Raw genomic sequence first — 26,740 nt, 5'->3', positions numbered from 1 at the left:
AAAAGTGCCACATGGGTATGCATAGCAAAAACTAACCTCTTCCAGGCTCTTCAGATGTTTTTGAACGATCTTGATTTGCGTAACAAAACTTTGAGTCTCCTGAAGAAAGCTGTGGAAGAGGGGGTGATTAGACTGTTGGAGATGAGAAGAGGGCAGTGTTGTGAGGAAAACTGTTATTCCACCATCTAGAACGTGGGCTTGGAGGGTTTGATTGGTCATGGTTAGTTTAGTAAACCATGACTGCATGTGTTTGATGCTGTGAACATAGGAATGTTATTTTGAGAGCAATTTGAATAGATTGATTAGTATTATCTGTCATGGGGCTTTACCACCCGTGGTCCATAAAACCTGTGTTTTTTTTTTTTTTTAGACCTTTTTTCCAGGGTTGGTATGATTGTTAACCTCCTGCCACCCAACTGTGGTGACTTAAATGTATGCTCGACAATATTAATACAGCTGCTATTTCTAATGTAAAAAAAGGCTGGTGGCCAAGTATGGTTGACTTGATGTACGCAAGTCCCGGAGCCAGTGCCCTGAGTGTATTGCTTCAGGGCTGCAGCATGGTGTCTTGTGAAGATAGTGGGGACTTGCTGTGAAGATAGTGGTGACTTGCTATGAAGGAGTCATGTAGTGACACTTGAATGATGTTGTGGGTAACATGAGGTATCTCTTGCTGTTTGCCTTCTGTTTTTTAATTCAGTCATGTATGAGGTGCCTTTCTATTACATTTTTCAATTCTTTCCTTTATCATTTAGCGGACTCCTCTGAAGCGGGTGGACCCCATCCCTACTGTACCCTCAGTTGCAGATGAAGATGAAGGGGATACCTGTGCCATTTGCTTTGAGAGCTGGACAAATGCAGGGCAGCACCGCCTCTCAGCCCTACGATGTGGGCACCTTTTTGGCTTCACTTGTATTGACAGGTGGTTACGGGGACAGGCAGGAAAGTGTCCACAGGTAAGCAGGGACATCTTGCATCTTGAACCTTATAAAATGCTTTTTCCCCTTTTTGTCTTCTGTTTCTTTAACCCCTTTCTTTCCTTTTTACCTCACTTCACCTTTTACATCACTTCACTCTGTTCCCATCCTCCCTCGACTTACTCCTCCCCTGTTTCATGTATGTCATTCTGTTATTTTATTCCTTTGTTTTAATTCAGCTAGTGACTTTGCATTTTTTACTGGTAAAATGGAAATCTGATTGTTGATTTTGAACAAGAAATCTTGCAGACAATATTGCTTTTCTCTTTGTGACTACAGTGGGCATAAGACATCTGTTAGCATCTAATTTAAAATCCTATTCTTGTACATTGACTGAAGTTCCCATGTCAAAATGAATGCAGTAACACAAACATACATAGGGAATGTCAAAATCCTGTTGTTGTTCAGTGATAACATTTTCCAAGGAAAGTGTAAGCTGAAAGTGATCTGCAGCATACTTTTCAAATCCCAAGGCTGTCTTCCCATTAGAAACATTTAGACCCTATGATGGTATCCTTCCCAGAGGCTGCTTTCAAGTCTTATGTTACTGAATCAAAACTATATCCAGTTTCTAATGTTTTCCCCAAGTGTTTAGGGTTTGTAGAGCCTATGCATTTTGTCGCTGTCCATTGCATTGCGATGTCACTGGTTGCCTGTGGAGCTTATAATTAAATTCTGCATCCCTGGATTGTCACTGATAGTCAAACGTAGAAACTTCCTTCTTACTGGAAGGATTATTTTTCAGGGCCGGAACCTATTTTTCTGCCTCAAGCATTTACTGTGAGCAAAAGTCACATATGGGAAAAATGGAGGAAGAGAAAAACATAAAAGTATCACAATGGGAGAAAGCTGCAAAAGTGAGCTGATGTGGAAAGGAGTGGCTTTAAATGGATTGAAGGGGCCCGAGATGGCTTCAGTATTACCCTGCATCAATATTCCATGTCCGCACATTTAATTGCAGCAGCTGTGTGTTTAAGAGGAGGCCTTTGGGCACCGGTACAAATTAAACACCCTGGAAGGGGCCCTGGAACACTTCTTTCGCATAAATATAGTCTCTCAGTGGTTTATGGATCAAATCTGTTTATTGGAATTTTAACAAGCAAAATGATACAAAGCTCTGTAGTAATCCTCCAACCATTTCATTAGCGACATGCCCCAAAGGTCCCATAACGTGCATTTAGAATTATTCAGCAGTATCATCACTCACGCTGGAGAAGAGCTTCCTTCCCAGCCTACCGCGGCTCATATTGGCCTCGGGGCAGGCAGGGAGTAACTGTCTGGATCTCACAGAGCAACAACACAAAGAGTAACATAAAAATAACCGTACTTCCTTGCATGCATTCTTCACCCCTCTATTACCCCACCCCTTCACAGCTCCTTTCACAGTATTGTCCCCGCCCCTCTCGTGGCCCCTTAGATCAAGTAATTCTTCTAAACCTCTCGGGTCAGCCCCAGAACTCTTAGATATGCTGGGCACGTCAGCTCAGTAAACTCTGTAGATAAAATCGGGAAGAATGGCCTCCGCAGCGTACAAATGTCACCCACTCTCTGTTTGGAAGCCAAAGTAAGCTTCTCCATCCCCAGAATGAACCACAACTTCTGAAACCAAGACCCATACGTCAGCAACCTGTCTGAGCCCCATAGGGCAAGAATCGTCTGCAAGGCAGCATTGAGAGCCAAAGCCATCTGTTGCCCCCTCAACGAACGAAGGGGGAAAGTGAGAGGATTGGGTAAGCCCAGCAATACATACGATGGGAATCTAGGAATCTCTGTCTGAAACACCTTATCAATGTCGTCTAAGACACCCTTCCAATATCTCTGTAGCTTGGGGCAGTGCCAAAGGAGATGTACCGGTGTGCTCGTGTTACCGCACCCCCTCCAACAAAGGCCGGACTTAGCGGGGTCCCATGCATTTATCCTTGCTGGAGTTTAGTACTAATAGGAAGCTACCTTATATGCTGTGTCTGTACCTGCAGCACTATAGGCCGTATGATGCGTTCTATAGTATATATTGTCCCACTCCTCCTCGGTGAACTCCCTCCCCAGCTCTTTCTCCCGTCTCTGCTGTCCCTTAGATTTCGGCGGGCGCTCCCCACCCTGCAGGAATCGATAAAGCTCTGATATCACCTGCTTATCATCCTTCTTTGTGAATATCCACCTCTCAAACAGGGTAAGCGGCCTATCTATCAAAGCCCTATTCGCCGGCATGAGGGCCCAATGTCGCACTTGATAATACCACAATCTATCTGCTTCGGTCAATCGATACGTCTCCCGCATCTGATCAAAAGGAATCACCCCATTCTCATCGAAAATGCTCCCCACCCTCTTGCAGTCCCCAACATACCAACTGCGAAAACTCTCTACATGTAGACCGGGCGCAAAGACAGGGTTCTCACCAATCGGTGACGTAGGGGATGGAAACGTTGTCAACCCCTGCCGTTATGCCACTGCATCCCATTCACAAAACGTCGCTCCCGTGAGCGGGGAGGAGTAGAGCCCACGCGCCCTGTGCCGGCGTCGGAGCCAGGGCTCTTTCCAGATATGAGAACCTGCCACCACCTGATCCATAAAACACCAATGATTCTGGGAGAGCGGCCTACTCCACTCCAAAAGAAAGCGCAGCTGGGCAGCCTGGAAATACCGCAGAAGACAGGGAACAGCCAAACCCCCCTCCTCTCTGGGGCAATAAAGAGCATTCCTCGGGAGCCGCGCCGGTCGTCCATCCCAAATAAATTTCAGAACCGCAGACTGGAGGGTCACTATCGTTCGAGCCGGAGGAGTCCGAGGAAGCGCCTGAGCGATCTACCAGTTTTATCTCTTAAATGCAGAAGGCGCTTCGTATTGTCACATCATTGCCGGTGGGGTATAAAGCCTGCCTGATCCAGATCTATAAGGCCCGGCATGTAGGGATTGAGGCGATGAGCCAGAATACCAGTAAAAAACTTAGCATCTATATTTAGAAGCGAAATGGGCCTGTACGAAGCACACTCTTCTGGGTCTTTCTCGGGCTTGTGAATGACCGTGATGGTAGCCTCCAGCATGCTAGGCGCAAGGACCCCGGACACCCGAAAGGAGTTAAAGAGCTGCGTCAACTCCGGACAGAAAGTTTTATTAAAAAAAAAAGTGCAGTGAAGCCATCCGGGCCAGGGGATTTCCTGCCCTTTAGACGTGATATCGCAGAAATAACCTCTTCCACCCTTATAGGCTGGCCCAAGGAGGACACCTCACGCTCCCCAAGTGGAGTAATTGTGCTATCCGCGAGGAAAGCGTCAGGATCCAAGTCGCACTGCGCGTCCGTGGCGTACAGTTCCCTATAATACTCAGCAAAAATCTCTGCCATTTAGAGGGGGAGCGTACCATCTTTATCGTCATAGTAGAGCACTGCGCTCTCAGCCGGTGCGCAAGGAGCCTTCCACATCTGTTGCTCCCAATATAGTATTTGTGTTTAAGCCGCACTATCGCATATTCTGCCCTATCCCAGTCTAGCCGTTCCAACTGCTGGCGCGCTCTCTCCAGCTCCCCCCACACTTTAGGCGCACCAGTATATTTATGAGAGCGTTCTAAGGCCGCCACTTTTTGCTCAAACACTGCTCTCTGTTCCTTCCTTGCTTTATTATCTTTAGCCGCGAGCGACATTACTTCCCCTCAGACTACTGCTTTTAGAACCTCCCACAATGTCTCAAAACTAGTACTCCCATCGTCATTAAAGCTAAGATAGTCCACTATCATGCGCCTCAGCGTCTCCTCAGCTGCTCTACTCTGCAATATAGTATCTCTAAAGTGCCAACTCGGACTCAATCAATCAAATTATACTTTATTTCGGCTAAAAGCCATAAAAGTAAACAATAAAACATCATATCATAGTTGAGCAGTATGCCAGTTACAAATGGAAATCAGCAGCAATTACCACATTATACATTAAGACCCTAGATAAATAATAAAATCGCTTTTTATAAAACCAATGTAAAACAGACATTCTAAAAATCTTTTGTCTTAGGGTGTTAAATTTGTAGTGCGATGACCACTATATCTTGGCTCTGGTCAATTTACAACTTGCTTCTTAAGATAAATAGATGAGTAGAATCTAAAACCAATTTGTTAAAGCACACAATTATAACAATTCTCTATTTCTTATTGCCCATGCACTTTGCAGGTATCTTGCGACAGAAAAAACTATTTTGTCATTTGCGTCAGTTATGAAGAGACGTAAGGCTGTGATCCATTCCCTTATCCCCATTAACCTACATAACTGGGCAATCCACTTCTTCCTGGGCACCAGATATCTAGGGCAAAAGAACATATAGTGCGCAAGTGACTCTTTTGTTTTTTAGCAATAATGACAAAATATTGAGTTACAGTCCTCCACGCTCCATTGTGCAGTGAATGTCTTAAGCGGGAGGATCCCTAATCTAAACTTAATAAAAAAGTGTTTTGGTATAGGGAGGGTTTATGTTATCCATATAGGCCTCAAATTTGGGACTGCATTTATGATCCAGGAACTGTAGCGTCAGCCTACCTTGGCTTTTCGTCCAAATTTGCACCAGGATGTTCTCCCAATAACACCTATTGATACGCTCTTTTGCTTCCTTGGTCAGGTTATATGGAGCACTCCACACCTCCTCCATTTTAAGGAGTTTACACGTGTCTCTAATGTGTCTAAGCCAAGGGATCTTTAATACGCAGTCACCTACAAGAAACTCCTTTAATGCTATGTGTAGGATAGACAGGTGCTCAGAAGTCCAAAGACGCACCCAAAACATAAGTGGTCTTAGCGCAATTTTGTAGTGGATTTCATTTAAGGCTAGGTCGAGTCTAAGCGGAGTAAGAGGGGTACTCGTCGGCAGTCGCAGAAAGTTCCGTAAAAAACGGTTTTCTGCCATAGTCAAAAACCTGGAATTAGTATGGCCCCAGAGCTCAGCACCATAGGTTGAGGCTGCAACTGCTGCGGCTTTATAAACAGTAATAGCAGGTGATATCTCCCCTTGCGAGGTATTTGCAATATTCCTCCCTATCACTGAAGACCTTTGCCTCAAGGCTGTCAGACTCTTCCCAATCGGCGCCGACCATTTTTGGTCATCGCTTAGCCTGATCCCCAGATAATCAAATTGGCTGACTCTCTCCACTGGTTGGCCTGCTATGGTCATTTTCCCCCTAAACGGTTTATGTGGGTTAAAAGCCATGAACTTTGATTTTGTTGGATTTATTTCAAGCCTTCTGTTCTAACAAAATTTATAAAAAGCATCCAATTCATTTTGCAAGCCCATAGGTGTTCTTGAAATTAGTAGAAGAAGAAGAAGAAGCTTTATTCGGTATAAAAAAATTCATCCATTACAACAGATAATCACCAAAACATTATAAAAATACTAATAAGAACCATGCATAATAAAAGCACCCATCATAAAAACATATAAATATATATATATATATATATATATATACATATACAATATATAAAAATAAAGAACAAGAAGATTAAAACCTCATTCATAAAAACTAGAAAAAGTAAGTAAAATCATTCTAAAAATTCTACATTTTTGCGCCAAGTAGTAGCTCCCTTCAGGAATGATCCCAGGCCCTTCCATACCAGTACATCTGAGGCCATTTGTAGCCACATGAAAGCAGTACGGTATTGCACAAAACCCTTGGGCCTAAGGAGCGGTATTAGAAATCGGGTTCTAAATGGTGCATAAAAGACACAGAACAGTGTAAAATGGCTCAAGGTCTGAAGGGACACCCCATCACAGGGGCAAGGTCTAATACATTTCTCCCCATACTGACCTAGGGGGAAGCACAAATTACTTCTAATGATCCCCAAGCGAAATCGAGTTATGAGAGACCTTTTCCTCACATCCTTGATTTCTAAGAGATATCGCTCGGGACCACCCACATCTTTAGCATAGTAAATTCCCTGATCGATTATTTTCCTTAGAGCCTCCCCCTCCCTCTTAGTCTCCTGGATTCTCTGAAAATTATCTTTAACCCATTTCTTATCGTAGCTAGTCAGGTCCTCGGGATAATCAAACAATTCAGGCCACCCCAGGTCATGTGCCATCTTCCTTATGTGCGACAGCCAGGGAATATGCTTTACATTGTCGCAGGCCAAACAATCCCTTAGGATATCCCTATTAAGAGTGGCATGTTCATTACTCCAAACTGAGATCCATAACAGAAGGGGAGCCAGCTGGGTAGTGTCCTGTACATACTCAAGGTCCAGTTCCAGGTGAAGGCAAAATCCAGGAATATTTTGTCCAACACCCAGAAGCCTTCTACAAAAATTATTTTCTTCCACCATAAGGGCTCGGGTATCCCTAAACCCCCAAAGTGCCGACTGTAGGAAGTTGGCTCTGTATGTGCTATTTCAAAGTAAGGAATAGCATGCACAGAGTCCAAGGGTTCCCCTTAGAGGTAAAATAGTGGTAAAAAGAGATAATACTAATGCTCTATTTTGTGGTAGTGTGGTCGAGCAGTAGGCTTATCCAAGGAGTAGTGTTAAGCATTTGTTGTACATACACATAGACAATAAATGAGGTACACACACTCAGAGACAAATCCAGCCAATAGGTTTTTATATAGAAAAATATATTTTCTTAGTTTATTTTAAGAACCACAGGTTCAAATTCTACATGTAATATCTCATTCGAAAGGTATTGCAGGTAAGTACTTTAGGAACTTCAAATCATAAAAATTGCATGTATACTTTTCAAGTTATTGACAAATAGCTGTTTTAAAAGTGGACACTTAGTGCAATTTTCACAGTTCCTAGGGGAGGTAAGTATTTGTTAGTTTTACCAGGTAAGTAAGACACTTACAGGGTTCAGTTCTTGGTCCAAGGTAGCCCACCGTTGGGGGTTCAGAGCAACCCCAAAGTCACCACACCAGCAGCTCAGGGCCGGTCAGGTGCAGAGTTCAAAGTGGTGCCCAAAACACATAGGCTAGAATGGAGAGAAGGGGGTGCCCCGGTTCCGGTCTGCTTGCAGGTAAGTACCCGCGTCTTCGGAGGGCAGACCAGGGGGGTTTTGTAGGGCACCGGGGGGGACACAAGTCCACACAGAAATTTCACCCTCAGCGGCGCGGGGGCGGCCGGGTGCAGTGTAGAAACAAGCGTCGGGTTCGCAATGTTAGTCTATGAGAGATCTCGGGATCTCTTCAGCGCTGCAGGCAGGCAAGGGGGGGGTTCCTCGGGGAAACCTCCACTTGGGTAAGGGAGAGGGACTCCTGGGGGTCACTACTCCAGTGAAAGTCCGGTCCTTCAGGTCCTGGGGGCTGCGGGTGCAGGGTCTCTCCCAGGCGTCGGGACTTTAGGTTCAAAGAGTCGCGGTCAGGGGAAGCCTCGGGATTCCCTCTGCAGGCGGCGCTGTGGGGGTTCAGGGGGGACAGGTTTTGGTACTCACAGTATCAGAGTAGTCCTGGGGTCCCTCCTGAGGTGTTGGATCGCCACCAGCCGAGTCGGGGTCGCCGGGTGCAGTATTGCAAGTCTCACGCTTCTTGCGGGGAGCTTGCAGGGTTCTTTAAAGCTGCTGGAAACAAAGTTGCAGCTTTTCTTGGAGCAGGTCCGCTGTCCTCGGGAGTTTCTTGTCTTTTCGAAGCAGGGGCAGTCCTCAGAGGATGTCGAGGTCGCTGGTCCCTTTGGAAGGCGTCGCTGGAGCAGGATCTTTGGAAGGCAGGAGACAGGCCGGTGAGTTTCTGGAGCCAAGGCAGTTGTCGTCTTCTGGTCTTCCGCTGCAGGGGTTTTTCAGCTGGGCAGTCCTTCTTCTTGTAGTTGCAGGAATCTAATTTTCTAGGGTTCAGGGTAGCCCTTAAATACTAAATTTAAGGGCGTGTTTAGGTCTGGGGGGTTAGTAGCCAATGGCTACTAGCCCTGAGGGTGGGTACACCCTCCTTGTGCCTCCTCCCAAGGGGAGGGGGTCACAATCCTAACCCTATTGGGGGAATCCTCCATCTGCAAGATGGAGGATTTCTAAAAGTTAGAGTCACCTCAGCTCAGGACACCTTAGGGGCTGTCCTGACTGGCCAGTGACTCCTCCTTGTTATTCTCATTATTTTCTCCGGCCTTGCCGCCAAAAGTGGGGCCTGGCCGGAGGGGGCGGGCAACTCCACTAGCTGGAGTGTCCTGCTGGGTTGGCACAAAGGAGGTGAGCCTTTGAGGCTCACCGCCAGGTGTGACAATTCCTGCCTGGGAGAGGTGTTAGCATCTCCACCCAGTGCAGGCTTTGTTACTGGCCTCAGAGTGACAAAGGCACTCTCCCCATGGGGCCAGCAACATGTCTCGGTTTGTGGCAGGCTGCTAGAACTAGTCAGCCTACACAGATAGTCGGTTAAGTTTCAGGGGGCACCTCTAAGGTGCCCTCTGTGGTGTATTTTACAATAAAATGTACACTGGCATCAGTGTGCATTTATTGTGCTGAGAAGTTTGATACCAAACTTCCCAGTTTTCAGTGTAGCCATTATGGTGCTGTGGAGTTCGTGTTTGACAGACTCCCAGACCATATACTCTTATGGCTACCCTGCACTTACAATGTCTAAGGTTTTGTTTAGACACTGTAGGGGTACCATGCTCATGCACTGGTACCCTCACCTATGGTATAGTGCACCCTGCCTTAGGGCTGTAAGGCCTGCTAGAGGGGTGTCTTACCTATACTGCATAGGCAGTGAGAGGCTGGCATGGCACCCTGAGGGGAGTGCCATGTCGACTTACTCGTTTTGTCCTCACTAGCACACACAAGCTGGCAAGCGGTGTGTCTGTGCTGAGTGAGAGGTCTCCAGGGTGGCATAAGACATGCTGCATCCCTTAGAGACCTTCCTTGGCATCAGGGCCCTTGGTACTAGAAGTACCAGTTACAAGGGACTTATCTGGATGCCAGGGTCTGCCAATTGTGGATACAAAAGTACAGGTTAGGGAAAGAACACTGGTGCTGGGGCCTGGTTAGCAGGCCTCAGCACACTTTCAATTGTAAACATAGCATCAGCAAAGGCAAAAAGTCAGGGGGCAACCATGCCAAGGAGGCATTTCCTTACACCGACCCATACAGGACAGGTAGGCATTTTCGCCTATAGATTTCAAGCAGGGGTTTGATAGGTTTGCTACCTACCCTAACCGCAAAGTCAAAGGTTGCACCTACTGTTGCATGAAAAAGCGCAATCCTTCTAGCAATACAGGGTTTCCAAGATCCTTTCTCATAAAAAATTACCCCTAAGTATGGGAACTCATGGACTCTGCTAATGACTTGATCCTCCACCCTTAGCTCCCCCACCCTACTCATAGGTTTACCACAAACCATAAAGTGCGACTTCTTTAAATTGACCTCCAGTCCCAAAGCTGACATAAAAATAACATAAGCTCTAACTAATTCTCGGAGACCATTCATCGTGCGGGCCATGAGGACCGCGTCATCCGCATACGTCAGCACAGGGATATCAATACCTTTCACCTTCGGGACATCCCTGCAGTTGTCCATCAGAAAATCGGACAGTCCATTTGTGTATAGAAGGAACAAGGTAGGGGCCAAAACACACCCCTGGCGCACACCCCTTGAAAGCTTAAATGCCTCCGAGCATTCCCCATTTGGGCCCACCCTCACATGTGCGACTGTCCCTGAATGGAGATATCGGAGAAGCTCTACAATATTAGGGTCCAACCCTGACTGAATTAGCCTCTCCCATAATAAAGACCGGTTCACTTTATCAAAAGCACAGCTAAGGTCCAAAAAAACAAGATAAAGGGTGCCTTTCCTGGCCTGCGTGTATTTGTTGATTATCATCAGTAAATTAAGACATTGTTCTTGCATGCCGAGGCCTTCCCTGAAGCCATACTGTTCCCGACTTAAAATATCATTTCCTATCATCCAAGCCTCCAGACGGCCTAGGATAATCCGTTCCAGAATCTTCACAGAGGAATCCAGGAGTGAAATAGGGCGATAAGACTTAGGATCATTACGATCACCCTTTTTAAACACTGCAACTATGCATGCCAGTCTCCAAGAGGCAGGAATACCCACAGTAACGGCTGCATTGAGGACATTTAGGAGAACGGGTGCCCATAACTGAGGGTTCGCTTTATACAAGTCCATCGGGATCGAGTCCGGGCCCGGAGCTTTATTATGCGCGCAACTCTGTATCGCATCCATAACCTCCTGTAGTGAGAATCTGATTTCTAGGTTAGGAGCCACATCATACACACTCTCCTGCATATTTCTTAGGGGGTACCCTCAAATATACTACAGAAATGAGTTACCCAGGCCTCCGGGGCTATATTATATCCAAGGCCTTCAGAGGTTTCGGTTTCAAAGGAACCTCTATTCACCACCTTCCAAAACAGGCCAGGGTCCTTCAAGGCTGTAGCACGCTCTAACTCTTCCCAGGCTTTATCTTTATATTTTAGCTTACTATCCCTCAGGGTCCTTTTATACCTTATTCTGGCTTCTTTTACGAGAACCCAGTCTCTGGGGTGAGTCTTGGTAGCTATCTTTAAATTTGCCCTTGCATCATAGCAGGCTTTGTCGTACCAGCCACATTTACGTTTATTAGGGTGGCTACCTACTAAAAAGAGGCAGTCTCTGACTGCTGCATTTACTGCTGTTATCGCATCTATAACAGTTGTGGGATTTGGCGCTTCTGTCAGGAGTATTTCCATAAATAGATGTAAGTTATCCCCCACAACCCTTCGTACAACTTTTTGGGGGTCTACTTGCTTCCACTCAAGCCGCCTACCCTGGTCCTTTGTCACCACTGTTACAGGCCTGCCTCATCCTAGAAAGCGTAGGGCCCCAGGGAGTTTAAAGGACAATATAAGGGGATTATGATCGCTAAAGCACTCGCCTAACACTTTACCCCCAATCACCAGGTCCCTCATGGGGGGGGATACAAAAATATAGTCGATGGTGGATCCAGACCCTCTGCCGACATAGGTTGGAAGTTGGTGAGTGCCTACTGCTTCAATGTCATAGAAATTCAAGAGGCCCATCTCCCAGAGTTCCTTTAGTAGATCTCTGCCTCTAGAGTCCTGCGGACCCTGCGCTGAAAAGTCCTCGCAGTCACGGATGAAGGGATTAACCACACTACTGGACCGGCCCAACTTGGCATTAAAGTCCCCAGAGATGATGGCACGAAATTCCAATCCCACCTTCTCCATTCTATATTTCATAATCTTAAGGACGGAGAACAGGGCCCCAATTTGGCACCCCACATCCCATACAGCATTATAAAAGTTGACCAATAGTATATTAAAATGACTGGAGAAGAGTACCCATACCAGCAATATACCTTGATGGTTACAGTTAATTTGGAAAGCACCCACTATCTTAGAGAGGCGAATTAGAGTAACCAGGCCACCTTTCGAGCGACCACCAAGAGACTGTACAGCTGGAATTGCAAATCTGTCATACCCATCCCACACAGCCAGCCCCGCCGACCAAGTTTCCTGAAGCATGATAACATCATATTTAGCCACACACCCAACCCATGCTTGATCAGATAACTTAGCGTCATAGCCCGCAATATTCCATGAGATAAGATTACACTGTGGGGGCACCTCTTCTTGTATAGCCAGCGCCTTGGCGCATTGTCAGTCCACCCCTTCCAGGGATAGGTTGCTATTGGTTCTTTTACTATTTGCCTGCAGTCTGAATTGACCCAGGGGTAGATTCCTACCAGAGCCAAAAGAGACCCCAGTACACACTCGCATGTGATCATAAAAATAGCCCAAGGGCACCATACCCATAGAACCTGCATTAGGGACAGGAGAGCGATGGCTAGAAAGAAGCCTTTTAGTCAGGGCGGGATATCTGACATTTATAATAATACAGTCGTCCTTCCCTACCTTATTTTTAGGACCGACCCACCCAATTCTTCTAGCAAACAGGATATCCTTAAAGTGCTTACATGAAAAATCACTATTTTTGCTCAGCCAATGGCCAACCTTATTTATGAGTTGGTTTGTAGACTCAGTAGCCCCAGAAACAAGAGCAGGCACATTCGTCAGCACTACTACATAAGGGGCACACGCAGGGGGGAGGTCCAAACAGGCCAAGGAAGGCTTGGCCGTTAGCGGGTTCATATTGTCATTTACAGACAGCAGTTGGCCATCCCCCCCAGCTGCCACAGAATCCGTATCAGGCTGCCTACTGCAGCTAAACATATTAACTGTCCTCTCTGTCCTCAACAAAGCGGTTGGTGCAGTCGGAGCAGTTTCAGCACAGGGATCTTGACCCTCAGTATTTACAGGATTCACCAATAGATAAGTTGATTTTTCCATGGGCCCCAAGGGTCCTGTGGCTACCTCTGGGAGGATCAACTCCTTACTGGCGCAGGGTTGCCTCGTCGAGGCCACACATCTACCTACACCCTGACTTCCTTGCGCAAAAATCAGGGATACTGTTTTTTCTATGGCAGATAGTTTTGCCACCACGGGAGACAGAAGCTCCTGAATAATCTCCAGAAATTTAGTCAATATATTAGTTGTATCGTACCCCAAGTACTGACCAGGTGCAAAATCACTTCTCGCATCCTTCGGGCGCTCCAGGAGAGGTGTTTTGGTCTTTGGTATCAGTTTTTTTAAGGCTTTTAAGGCTTTTTTTTTCCTCGGGGGAGGGCTACAATTTTCCACAGGGCAGGCCGAGGGAGAGGACAGTAAAAGTCTTTTACTTCTTCTGGAGGGGCCATGGCCCCCAGGATCCTCTGTTAACTCTATTGGCTCAACCTGGAGAGGCTCAGCGTCGACCATACCAGCACCTTACCATTATCTGTAGGGGCCTGGTGCCAATCTTCCAATTCCATGGATAGCCTCCTCTCTGCCAAATCAATTTCTTTTGTAACAACCCCAACGGCTCTTGCAAGAAAGGAGTCTAATGTAGTGGCGCCATAACCCTGTCTGCTGCTGCCTCCCCCCCCCCCCCCCCCCCTCCCCCCCGAGGCCCAGATAGGGCTCCTTTTTTCCTGCCCATATCAACAGTAATGAGAACAATGCAGCAGCGTGGCAACAAACAAAATAATACTAATTAGGCTTTTAAGAGCCCTCTAAGAGCAAAAAGAGACTCCAGATTGTGCACCGGGAATTATAAATACGTTTGAGCAGACACTCCTTACTGTAAATGAAAGAGGGGTGGCCCAGCCCAGCCTCTTTCGGGCGAAGACGGGCCCGCGCGAGCGCAGAGTCCAGTTAAAGGGCTCCTGCCCCCTTGGTAACAGGTGACACTTTCCCAGTGCGCGGCCCGCGGGAGCGCCGAGTCCAGTTAAAGGGCTCCTGCCCACTTGGTAACAGGTGACGCTTTCCCAGTGCGCGGCCCGCATAGTAGAGTATCGTCAGCGAACGTTAAAATGGGGACAGGGGTTCCAGCGAGCTTTGGGGCATCGTGATTACAATATAATAATTGGTCTGCCGCACCATTAATATAAAGATTAAACAATATTGGGGCCAGAACGCACCCCTGCCTATCCCCCCTGTTAACAGGTATTGCTTCTGTTAAGTCGCCACTTTGAGACCAACGTACTTGAGCGTACGTTCCCTCATGAAGATACCTAATCAATCTTAGTAGTTCTCCATCAAGTTGATAGCTCTCCAAGACATTCCACAATAGATCACGGGGGACCATGTCAAAAGCAGCTTTTAGATCAATGAAAGCTACATACAGGTGGCTCTTATTCAACAACAGATATTTCCAACAAAGGAGATTGACCCTGAATACCTGATCTATTGTACTCATTCCTTTCCTAAATCCTGCCTGGAAGTCGGAAAGAATGTGAAAATCCTCTGTCCATGCCTGCAATCTATTCAATACCTGCTTGCTAAATATTTTTTGAGTGACATCGAGTAGGCTAATCGGCCTATAGTTAGTAGGTTCTTCTCTTGCCCCTTTCTTGTGAATAGGGACTATGATTGCTCATTGCCACGTGGGGGGGGGAAGTCCTCCCCCCACCCCCTCAATATCTCATTGCTGAGCGCATTTAAGTACAGGGACCAAATTGTCGGTCGAGACAGGTATAAATCACCTGGGATGCCATCCAGCCCAGGGGCCTTCCCTTTGCGCACTGATTGTAGGGCCAAAGTTGCTTCTTTTAGGGAAAAGGAAGCCAGAGCAAATTTGGGTGATATAGCTCTCCCAACAGGTAGTGTATTAACAACAAGATCATTAGATTTAAGTAAAGGGATGGTAATACTATTAATTTGAGGTTTTCCATATACTTTACTAAAATGTGTCACCCAAGTTTCTGGCCGGATTACGGGATAAGTCTCCCCATCTTTAGAGCTACCTTTGTCGTAGTTTGAAATCCTTCTCGTGGAGTGCATCTACCAGCCCATTCCAATATTTGGCTTCCCACTCTTTTTTTGCATTTTTGAGTGCAACTTTGTACGCAACCCTGGATTCTCTTATCTCTAAATGGCTCCCTGCCTTTAGTGCGCCCAATAACTGTATTTTGGCCTGGCGACAGGAGTTAGAGAACCAGCTTACAGTTCTAATTCCAATCGCTGTCCGCCTCCTTGCTACCTGGAAGTGTGGTTTTAGCCGGTGGGTCAAAATACTATGCAGACTGATCAAATCCACCAATGTGATGTTTGTATGCTTCAATGGGGAAAGCGTTGTTGCAACTATTCTATATATGGATAGCTGGACGTTTGGATCATCTTCTACCCGTTCCCATTTTACACTTTTAAGATCATTCGTCATAGCTAGGACATTGCCCTTAACCCATGTTGTCAGTGTTTTACAGCTGAATGAGATTGTAGAAAAGACGGTGCTCAGGGCTTGGTGATCACTATCATTTAGAGGGAGGACAACCATGTCAATGAGAGGTTTCCAGAGGACATTGTCTACTAAGGCGTAGTCAAGATGGCTAGTGTATAGTCCTCCTATAAGTGGGCGAGGCTGGACTGTCTGATCTGGTGTTTCCATTTACTATTCTTAGTCCCCTTGTTATTAGGTCGTCTAATATATTTAATGCTCCCCCTTCTCTTTTATCCGTGGCTCGAACCTGCCCAGATCTATCCCAAGGCTCTGCAAACTGGATTTCTTTTTGCTGATTTACATCTCTCGAATTCAGTTGCATATTGAAATCTCCTGCGATGATTAGGCCCTGCCCTCCCGGTAGACAGTTAAGAAAATCTGCTAACATGCTCATCAATGCAATCTGCGTCCTTTGAATGCCAGGTCTAACTTATATGTTTGCAATTACTATGCTAACAGGTCCCCTGGCAGTACTAAGTTCCACCTCAACGGCTAATAGATCTCTTGTGGGAGTTATTAGCGCCTTCACCTTTGGGAACAGATCGTGTTTTATCCAAATTATCAAACCCCCTGACGCCCTACCAGATGGTGAGGGAAGCGCGGTCTTCTGAAAGGCCCAGTAACCTTCCCTGTTAGTCACTGTTGACACCCATGTCTCCTGGAGTAAAATGATATGGTGTTGGTCTATAAAACTACACCAGTCAGGGTTATCTGATTTCTGAAGCAACCCTGCCACATTCCAAGATAAAAACCTGATCTGAGGATTAAGACCATTCCCCGTATCTGGTGGGATCTCTCTGTTCTCATTTAAACAAGGCATTACTCCATAGTCCAGCTCCTCTAGTGGATCAATACAATGTGCTCCTAGTTCCGCTCCCCGGGTGTACAGTGTCTGGTTACTTGGCTTAGAGGGTTCTAGGTTGGATATGCCATCTTTCTCATCCTCCAACATATGGGCCTCACGTCAGTATATGGCTGAAGTTGGGCTCCTCTTTTGATGCCTTCTAGGTGTGTTTGTGTGCAGGGCCGTTGAGATGTTATATCTCTCTTGGGGAGACAGATTTGCCAATGGTTGAGGGATTTTTTGAGCAAGTGACATTTGTGAAAAAGTACCAGGTCTCACTCTTGAATCCAGTGCCAAGAGACCCTTTACTAGGCTCTGGCTACTCAGTTTAAGGACTATGATGTCTGTTGTTAAACCTACTCTTGTATGTCTGTGAGCGGTGACTGTCGTCCCTTATGATGGAGCTACACTTCTTCATCCCCCTTATCCAATGGATTACTTTATTTGTTGGGGAATCCCTCTGCTCCTTTTGGCCATTGCTTAGCTTGGGTACATTTATCATGTATATTTCGTAGTTACTATATCTAGTCTGGCTTGGGGGGACATTTCTCAATGGGCCTATAGTCCTTTTTGTCTAAAAGATCATTGCTATGCACCTCATAGCTAGGCCCTCTATTACACATTGTGTCATACTTATTAGCAACGCCCACAGTCGGAGGTACACCTTTGCCCCCCTGAAAGTTCTGCTTTACCACTTCGGTCCTTTTGTCCCTACACATTCCTGTCATAGATGTTCCAACTGGATGGGTTTGCTTAGGGAGGGGGTTAGGGTCAGATTTGGTTGATGAATTCCTTATGTCCCCGATTGCAGCAGATATGTCGTCCAGTTTCTTATGCATCATGAGGCTAAAGGACATGAGGTATTCTTTTAAGCTCAGGATTTCAGTTCTTATCTGTACTAGCTGTGGCTCGGCGGGTTCATCCCTCTGCCTGGCTGAGGTAGTTGATGACTCCTCTACCTCCCTGTATCTGCTCCTCTCTAATTCAGGTGGCGTCAATAGGGCGAGTGGCGCAAGACGGTTGTTACAGTTTATAAGTGGGGACACACCACCCTGGTAGCTAGGCTGGCTCTGTTTAGGACTCGCTATTAGGTTGTTTGAATTTCCTGACCTGGTAGGTTCTGTATTAGGTCCTTGTAATGCAGGCAGCTGTGGGTCTCTGCTCACAGGGACAAAGAAAGTTTTTATGTCATTGGTAGTAACAGTCACGCCTTTCTTGTGAGATTTTGCAGGCTTGGTGGCTAAGAGGCTTTCCACTTCCAATGAGCTCGTCAATTTGAGTCAGAGTGCAATTTTCGGCGGCATGTCGAGGAACTTTCTTTGCCCCTCCCTGGTCAGTGGAATTACCACTGGCTTTCCTCTTCCCCATCCTTGTAAGTTATTTAAGTATCCTCTGTTTAATTGTCACGCAAATAGGAAAATGAAAGAGAGGAGGAATATAAGCGCTGCAGCAGTATGTGGGAACTTGACCTAGCCTAGTCACAATGATTAAATACTGGTGTTTGTTTATTCCCCTAAATACTGACGGTTGAGTCCAATCACAAGGTGGTATATAAAACAACCAAAACAAACACCAAACAGTACCTCTAGGCAGACACGTGCCTGTGTGCCACCTAATCCTGCAGTCTTTGGGAGGATGTCGGGGGGGGGGGGGGGGGCCTGCCCTGCCTCTTCCTGGCGATGACGGGCGAAGGACGGGCCCGCCCTTGGCCCGGGCTTCGCTCGGGTGCCGCCCACGCGCGGAAACGCGATTGTAGAATTTAAAGGGCTCCTGCCCTAGTCAAGTGCCTCCAGGCAAAAACGTGCTTCCCGCGAGCGGGAGCGCGATTGTAGAATTTAAAGGGCTCCTGCCCTAGTCAAGTGCTGCTGCCGCCGCCTCCAAGCAAAAACGCGCTTCCCGCGAGCGGGAGCACGATTTTAGAATTTAAAGGGCTCCTGCCCTAGTCCAGTGCCGCTGGCGCCGCCTCCAGGCAGAAACGCGCTTCCCCGCACTATTGCATATTCTGCCCTATCCCAGTCTAGCCGTTCCAACTGCTGGCGCGCTCTCTCCAGCTCCCCCAACACTCTAGGTGCACCAGTATATTTATGAGAGCGTTCTAAGGCCGCCACTTTTTGCTCAAGCACTGCTCTCTGTTCCTTCCTTGCTTTATTATCTTTAGCCGCGAGTGACATTACTTCCCCTCAGACTACTGCTTTTAGAGCCTCCCACAATGTCTCAAAACTAGTACTCCCATCGTCATTAAAGCTAAGATAGTCCACTATCATGCGCCTCAGCATCTCCTCAGCTGCTCTACTCTGCAATATAGTATCTCTAAAGCGCCAACTCGGACTCCCCACGCGCCCCATATCAAGACTGGCCTCCAGAGTAATAGGTGCATGATCCGTTAGGGCCCGGGGCTCAATTGTGGTCTCACTAATCCGAGAGGTGAACTCCGCAGAGGCGAGAAAAAAATCAATACATGTATACATCTTAGAGGCCGCAGAATAGAATGAATAGTCCCTAAGCGTAGGGTGTGCTCTCCTCCAAACATCCTCCAGACCACAATCAGCCAGGCTCTGGCTCCCCGCCACAGACAGTGCCCCAGTCTGCCCATATCAATGCCCAGACCTATCCAACTCATTGTCCATTACCAGGTTAAAATCTCCCCCCACTAAAATAGCCCTGTCCAGGGGTATTGAGCATTGGGGAAATGGCCTGCCTCAGAAAGGTTTCCTGTTGCACGTTAGGAACATATCATGTAGCAATAGTAAAGAAAAACGCCCCCACCCGCACCCTGAGAGCCATGATCCTACCTCATGTATCCTGGCTACCACCTCCCCAGGGAAGGCCCTCGACAGGAGTATCGCCACCCCAGCATGTTTCGTAGGAGCTGAGGACCAAAACTGCTTGGGGAACCACTTTGAACGCATTATATATGTATCCTTGGACAATAAGTGTGTCTCCTGCAGAAGGCAGACATTGCTTCCTGACCTCTCAAGACCAGACAAGATCGCCAGTCTCTTAGCTGGACTGTTAAGTCCCGGACATTCAAGCTTAAACACTTAAAGGACATGCGGTGTTAAACCAGCTATGCTCTGAGGGCGGGAACCACTACAAAGGGGCATGGACCAGAACCAACACTGGGGCGGGGTCCCACGCACAGGGATAACAAGCAAGATCAACATCCATATGAATTCCAGAGGAAGCACACCAACACACAACCATAGCGCACAACAGGTGCTCTCAGCAAAGAAGTCCTCTGACGCACATCTCCAAAGGGGTAAAGTCTTGTCGGGGCAGTAGATCCACCAGAGTTCGTCGCATGGGATCCAGCGACTCCACCACCCAAGCCCCTCTCATATGGTCCTAAGACCCAAGCTAAAACTAACACGACCCCAGATCACTGCAGCAGCACCCAAGTGCCTATTGCTTAGGTAATGGTCCCAGCAGCCAGGCTGCTCAGTACTGATTGTCTTTCCAACGCCTGCTGTGTCGTTGTGGGCCGCTGTTGTTTTCTCTTCCTCTCCTTCCGCCGGGACTGCAGGCGCCCCCTCCAGCTGCCTCCAAACGTGCATCAGGATCTCATTCGGTCTCCTCCAAGTGCAGGATCCTCCTCGCCTCTAGCACCGATTTCACCTGATGCCGCTGGTCCTCCCACCGAAACATAAGGCGGAAGGGGTGACCCCAAGAATAAGATGCAGAGTGGGCCCGCAAATCCTCTGTGATGGGTTTAAAGTCTCTCCGCCTTTGCAAAGTCCGCAGCGAGAGGTCCTGAAACAGCTGCAGCGCGTGCCCACGAAACTGTACCTGAGAGAGGTTACGGGTTCTCTGCAGAATGTTTTCTTTAAGCCCATAGTTATGGACACACGCTAAGATATCAGCTGGACGACCCCCGCCTTCCCCGGGGCGGCCCACACTGTGAACTCGGTCCAGCAAAATCTCCCTTAAATCATCAGGGCCCAGGATAGAGCGGAAAACGCTGTGACAAACTCTCCAATATCCTCCCTCTCCGCTCCAGTCGGGACTCCCCTAATGCGTATGTTATGCCGCCGCAACAGATTGTCCAAGTCCTCCACTGTGATCTGTAGAAGATCCTGCTGCTCACAAAGACGTATTATCTCCTGCTGCATATGTTCGACCTCCTCCCCCCGAGCGATCTCGCCATCCTCTACATTCGCCACTCGATCACTTAGTACGCAGCTCCTTCATCCCTTTGGAAATGTCCCTCTGAAGTTCTTGGAGATCTCTCCTGAGTGAATCAAACAAGGAGGCGAGAAATCCTTTCATTACCGGGGCCTCGCCATCATCTTCCACCTCTCCACGATCAACAAAGCCCCTCGTCGCCACCAATCCCTCAACCGGCCCACTCTTTGCCGGGTGGGATCTGGTCCGCATGTCCCTCACTGACTGGTCCATCTTGGATTTAGAGGGCATCATGATACTTCCACTCCTGCACCAGCTTACTGTTGGCCCCGGTCTCAGGCCTCATCCACCTCCCCGTAGGCCTATTCGAGCGGCAAGCACGTCTCATTCACCTGTGATCTCCTCTGACTATTCGCCACCAACCAGGGCAGCAAAAGCGAAATCTTCTCACGCCTTTACACTCCAATCGGGGCCGTGATCCCTCGCTGCAGTGCACCTCGTCCAAGAAACGTCCCAACCCAACCCAGCCACATGTGCCACGCCCTCGTCCCGGGCAAATCCACCACGGGCCGATCGCACTGCCGACCGGGAGCCCCACTCCTCTGTGCAGGGCAGCCCCCCCCCCCCCCCCCCCGGGAGCCCAGAGGCAGACCGGCAAATCTTCCCCGCCGCCCCTACTTCACATCAGGGTTCCTCCACCGGTCCTGGGCCCAGAAATGGCTGCTCTGGGCTCCGGAGGCAGAATCCACCAGGAGTGCCCCGGGACACGGCCCTCAGGCTCCACCACTCTCCTTCCCCATCACCTGGTCCACGGCAGGCACCTCCGTTGGCCCCGCCAGGCCGCCCACGGCACCCTCGTCCACCGGGTCGCGCCACGCAGCCGTCACCACTGCGTTCCTCGCCCATCAACAGCGAGCACGGGCCAGGGCCGAAAGGCCTGATGCTGCAGGCTCCTCACGTCTGTGGCCGATCTCCGGTTCCCCTCCCTGGGATGCCCGCAGTCTCCTGCTACCCCCCGCTGAACAGGGGGGGGCCCAGAGGACAGCGATCTGGGGTCGCAATTCTTTATTGAGGCCCAGGCGGCGGAGCTCGCGAATACGCTTCCGCTCACACCGCCATCTTGGCCACGCCCTCTCTCTTAGTGGTTTAGAAGCGCAAGCAGTCATTATCCAAATGCAGAAATCCATATCATGAAATGCTCTAATTAATCAGTTTTTTTTTCTATCCCTCAATAATGTAACATTACCCTGTAAAATAACACTGCATCGTGGAGATAATTGTTTAATGCAATTGAAGCTCCTATTTGGAAGAGAAAAAACATGAAGGAAAAACAACCTGTTTTACAAAAGGTACACAAGAGTGAAAAATATGCACCTTAAAGTTGCCAGCAGATAATGCCTCCTTCTCATCATCTATTTAAATGTCAACATATGATCCAATTTCAACGCGATTGTCAGCAAAACTTAGTTCAATACATGTAACTTGAATGTACCCCCTGAAACCTATCAGTCCTCTAGTGTGCTTGTTGACTGGTACAGTCCAGCCTCCCACCATAGACAGGTTTTTGACCCCCTACAGGTGAGAGCCTATGCTCTTGGAGGCCAGAAACTATGCCTGCTCTGGAGAATGGTGTTCTCAGCTCCTCCAGCAGGATGGCTAGTGATTTAGCATACCAAGGCCAAGGACCTCAAAGTCCCTGCTGCATTTGGTGTGCGACCCCAGCATACCCCAGTCCTACAGTCTGTCACCCCCTTGCCCGAGACCTATTTGGCACCAGGACAAGTGGGAAATTAGCTAAGGTAGGAGGCGTGGACTACACCCAGGTCAGACACCCTTAAGTGGAGCTACCTGATGTACCCCATGCTGGGAAAAGTCTGCCATATTGGTAGAATTAGAAACTCTGGGACAGGGTTATGCCGAATTCCCACAGGAAATTGTCATATATGGACATAGTGGCCCCAAGGTTAAGTAGTCCTCTGGCTAGTACCCTTGTCTTCGCCCCTAACACCCCCAAGCCTAATATTTAGGGGAGCCCTTGGCACAAGGAAAACAAATTCTACAGACCTAAGAAGAAGGACACTGAAGAGCTGCGAAAAGCAAGAACTGAGGAGCAGCAACTGAATGGGCCCCTACCCTGCTGGCCTGCCTGCTGTCCTTGGCTTCACTCTGGAAGAACAGTCCTGTAAGTCGTTTCCAAGTACCTGTGTGCAGTATATACTTCTTTCCCATAGGATAACATTACTGCATTAAAGTCAATGCAAGTGTATTTGCTGTGTACTTCAAAACTGCTAACTTAAAGTACTTACCCAATAATTAAGTTTTTGATGTTTTTAAAGAAAAAAAACATAAAATGTGTCATTTTTAGGTTGAGCGTTAGCTTTTGACCTGGTGTATACTTAAATATACTTATAATGTGGGAGGAAGCAATTTAATTAGTTGGTTGGAGTGTCCTTTAAAGAATCTTACTCGCTAGTGGTCAGTTCTGCCTTTTTCCTCCCTCCTTTTTCTCTTTCAGGGCAGTGACCTACTACTGTATTGTTCTTCTTTGGTTTCTTTATCTGTTGCTGTGACAGACTATTTTAGTTATTTCTTTGGTGCTCCATGTTCATTGCGCCGGGTAGCTGCCTGCGTTTTATTGCAGCATTCCGTTCCTTCCACCTCCTCCCATGTTGCTTACAGTTGTTTTGGCTTTATTCCAGTGATGTCCTTATTTACCTCTGGCTGCTAAAATAAGCGTAATTTCCCAGTCATTTAGCTCACTGCTCACAAAAGCCACAATATGCCCTTGCTTTGCATAGCAGAGAGTCTCTCCCTCTCTCCAGGGCCCTCCCTGCCAGCACTTACGACATCATGCACAGGGCATTGCTTAGCTCCTTTATGGGGCCATAAATCTTCTCAGGCCGCTCTGCTAGCTTCATTAGAGCTTTGTTGAAATGGGAGGCAAAAATGCTTGTCTATTCTGTCCTTGTGTTTTAACACCAGTTTGCCATCTGCGATCTATGAGCCTGTCGAGTTCTGCTAAGGTAAACATTTCAAGATCTTCATTTCATGACCATTTTATTCATGTCCTGGTTTCACTGAAAACTGTCACGTTTTCCTTTTGATTTTGTGCATTTCATCCTAGTGTTCCACAGTAATACCCCTCCCTGATCGTCTAAATGTGTACATTGTTGCATCACAGATGTAATTGCCAATTTTTGTAATTACCTGTTGTAGGAAGTTGGCTCTGTATGCACTATTTCAAAGTAAGGAATAGTATGCACCGAGTCCAAGGGTTCCCCTTAGAGGTAAGATAGTGGCAAAAAGAGATAATACTAATGCTCTATTTTGTGGTAGTGTGGTCGAGCAGTAGGCTTATCAAAGGAGTAGTGTTAAGCATTTGTTGTACACACACAAGCAATAAATGAGGAACACACACTCAGAGACAATTCCAGGCCAATAGGTTTTTGTATAGAAAAATATATTTTCTTAGTTTATTTTAAGAACCACAGGTTCAAATTTTACATGTAATACTTTAAATGAAAGGTATTGCAGGTAGGTACTTTAGGAACTTTGAATAATCACAATAGCATATATACTTTTCACATAAATCACATATAGCTATTTTAAAACTAGACACAGTGCAATTTTCACAGTTCCTAGGGGGAGTAAGAGTTTGTTAGTTCTTGCAGGTAAGTAAACCACCTACGGGGTTCAAGTTTGGGTCCAAGGTAGCCCACGGTTGGGGGTTCAGAGCAACCACAAAGTTACCACACCAGCAGCTCAGGGCCGGTCAGGTGCAGAGGTCAAAGTGGTGCTCAAAACGCATAGGCTTCAATGGAGAAGGGGGTGCCCCGGTTCCAGTCTGCCAGCAGGTAGGTACCCGCGTCTTCGGAGGGCAGACCAGGGGGGTTTTGTAGGGCACCGGGGGGGGGGGACACAAGTCAGCACAGAAAGTACACCCTCAGCAGCACGGGGCGGCCGGGTGCAGTGTGCAAACACGCGTCGGGTTTGTCGTTGAAATCAATGGGAGACCAAGGGGTCTCTTCAGCGATGCAGGCAAGGGGGGGGGCTCCTCGGGGTAGCCACCACCTGGGCAAGGGAGAGGGCCTCCTGGGGGTCACTCCTGCACTGGAGTTCGGATCCTTCAGGTCCTGGGGGCTGCGGGTGCAGAGTCTTTTCCAGGCATCGGGATCTGAGGAACAGGCAGTCGCCTTCAGGGGGAGCCTCGAGATTCCATCTGCAGGCGTCGCTGTGGGGGCTCAGGGGGGGCAACTCTGGCTACTCACGGTCTCGCAGTCGCCAGGGAGTCCTCCCTGAAGTGTTGTTTCTCCACAAGTCGAGCCGGGGGCGTCGGGTGCAGAGTAGCAAGTCTCATGCTTCCGGCGGGAAACGCAGTTGTTTTAAAGTTGCTCCTTTGAAACAAAGTTGCAGTCTTGGGTGAACAGAGCCGCTGTCCTCTGGAGTTTCTTGGTCCTTCTAGAGCAGGGCAGTCCACTGAGGATTCAGAGGTCGCTGGTCCCTGGGGAGAGCGTAGCTGGAGCAGTGTCTTTAGAAGTGGGGAGGCAGGCCGGTAGAGCTGGGGCCAAAGCAGTTGGTGTCTCCGTCTTCTCTGCAGGGTTTTTAAGCTTAGCAGTCCTCTTCTTCTTAGGTTGCAGGAATCTGAGTTCCTAGGTTCTGGGGAGCCCTTAAATACTAAATTTAAGGGCGTGTTTAGGTCTGGGGGGTTAGTAGCCAATGGCTACTAGCCCTGAGGGTGGGTACACCCTCTTTGTGCCTCCTCCCAAGGGGAGGGGGTCACATTCCTATCCCTATTGGGGAAATCATCCATCCGCAAGATGGAGGATTTCTAAAAGTCAGTCACCTCAGCTCAGGACACCTTAGGGGCTGTCCTGACTGGCCAGTGACTCTTCCTTGTTTTTCTCATTATCTCTCCTGGACTTGCCGCCAAAAGTGGGGGCTGTGTCCAGGGGGCGGGCATCTCCACTAGCTGGAGTGCCCTGGGGCATTGTAACACGAAGCCGGAGACTTTGAGGCTCACTGCTAGGTGTTACAGTTCCTGCAGGGGGAGGTGTGAAGCACCTCCACCCAGAGCAGGCTTTTGTTTCTGTCCTCAGAGAGCACAAAGGCCCTCACCACATGGGGTCAGAAACTCGTCTCAGCAGCAGGCTGGCACAGACCAGTCAGTCCTGCACTGAACAATTGGATAAAATACAGGGGGCATCTCTAAGATGCCCTCTGTGTGCATTTTTTGATAAATCCAACACTGGCATCAGTGTGGGGTTATTATTCTGAGAAGTTTGATACCAAACTTCCCAGTATTCAGTGTAGCCATTATGGAGCTGTGGAGTTTGTTTTTGACAGACTCCCAGACCATATATTCTTATGGCTACCCTGCACTTCCAATGTCTAAGGTTTTGTTTAGACACTGTAGGGGCATAGTACTCATGCACCTATGCCCTCACCTGTGGTATAGTGCACCCTGCCTTAGGGCTGTAGGGCCTGCTAGAGGGGTGACTTACCTATGCCACAGACAGTGTGAGGTTGGCATGGCACCCTGAGGGGAGTTCCATGTCGACTTAGTCGTTTTCTCCCCACCAGTACACACAAGCTGGCAAGCAGTGTGTCTGTGCTGAATGAGGGGTCCCTAGGGTGGCATAAGACATGCTGCAGCCCTTAGAGACCTTCCCTGGCATCAGGGCCCTTGGTACCAGGGGTACCAGTTACAAGGGACTTACCTGGGTGCCAGAGTTGTGTCAATTGTGGAGACAATGGTACATTTTAGGTGAAAGAACACTGGTGCTGGGGCCTGGTTAGCAGGGTCCCAGCACACTTCTCAATCAAGTCAGCATCACTATCAGGCAAAAAGTGGGGGGTAACTGCAACAGGGAGCCATTTCTTTACACCTGTTTTTTTCTGTCACGATTAAAGCGCTTATAAAAAGAAACAGTGTCATCTTTTAGAGTATTAATGCTTCTGTATGTGACCTGGTTACTGTTGAGATGAATCACTGATGCTAAAGAGATTACAATATTAAAATATGTATATTTGTTATTTTTGTTGAATCAATTCCACATTCTCAGATATACCAAAGCGACTAT

General features: G+C 47.9%; 1 protein-coding gene across 2 annotated transcripts in view; it reads left to right on the top strand.

Annotated features, from left to right (window-relative positions):
• Positions 1–26,740, top strand: part of RFWD3 (ring finger and WD repeat domain 3) — a 265,518-nt gene that overhangs the window by 30,740 nt on the left and 208,038 nt on the right. For both annotated transcript variants that reach the window (XM_069217624.1, XM_069217623.1), the window contains exon 5: positions 756–956. In XM_069217624.1, the coding sequence (XP_069073725.1) occupies positions 756–956 (201 nt within the window). The remainder of the gene's footprint in view (positions 1–755; positions 957–26,740) is intronic.

This window comes from Pleurodeles waltl, chromosome 12 (genome assembly GCF_031143425.1).
Source record: "Pleurodeles waltl isolate 20211129_DDA chromosome 12, aPleWal1.hap1.20221129, whole genome shotgun sequence".
NCBI lineage: Eukaryota > Metazoa > Chordata > Amphibia > Caudata > Salamandridae > Pleurodeles > Pleurodeles waltl.
This window is presented reverse-complemented; position numbering and strand designations above follow the sequence as displayed.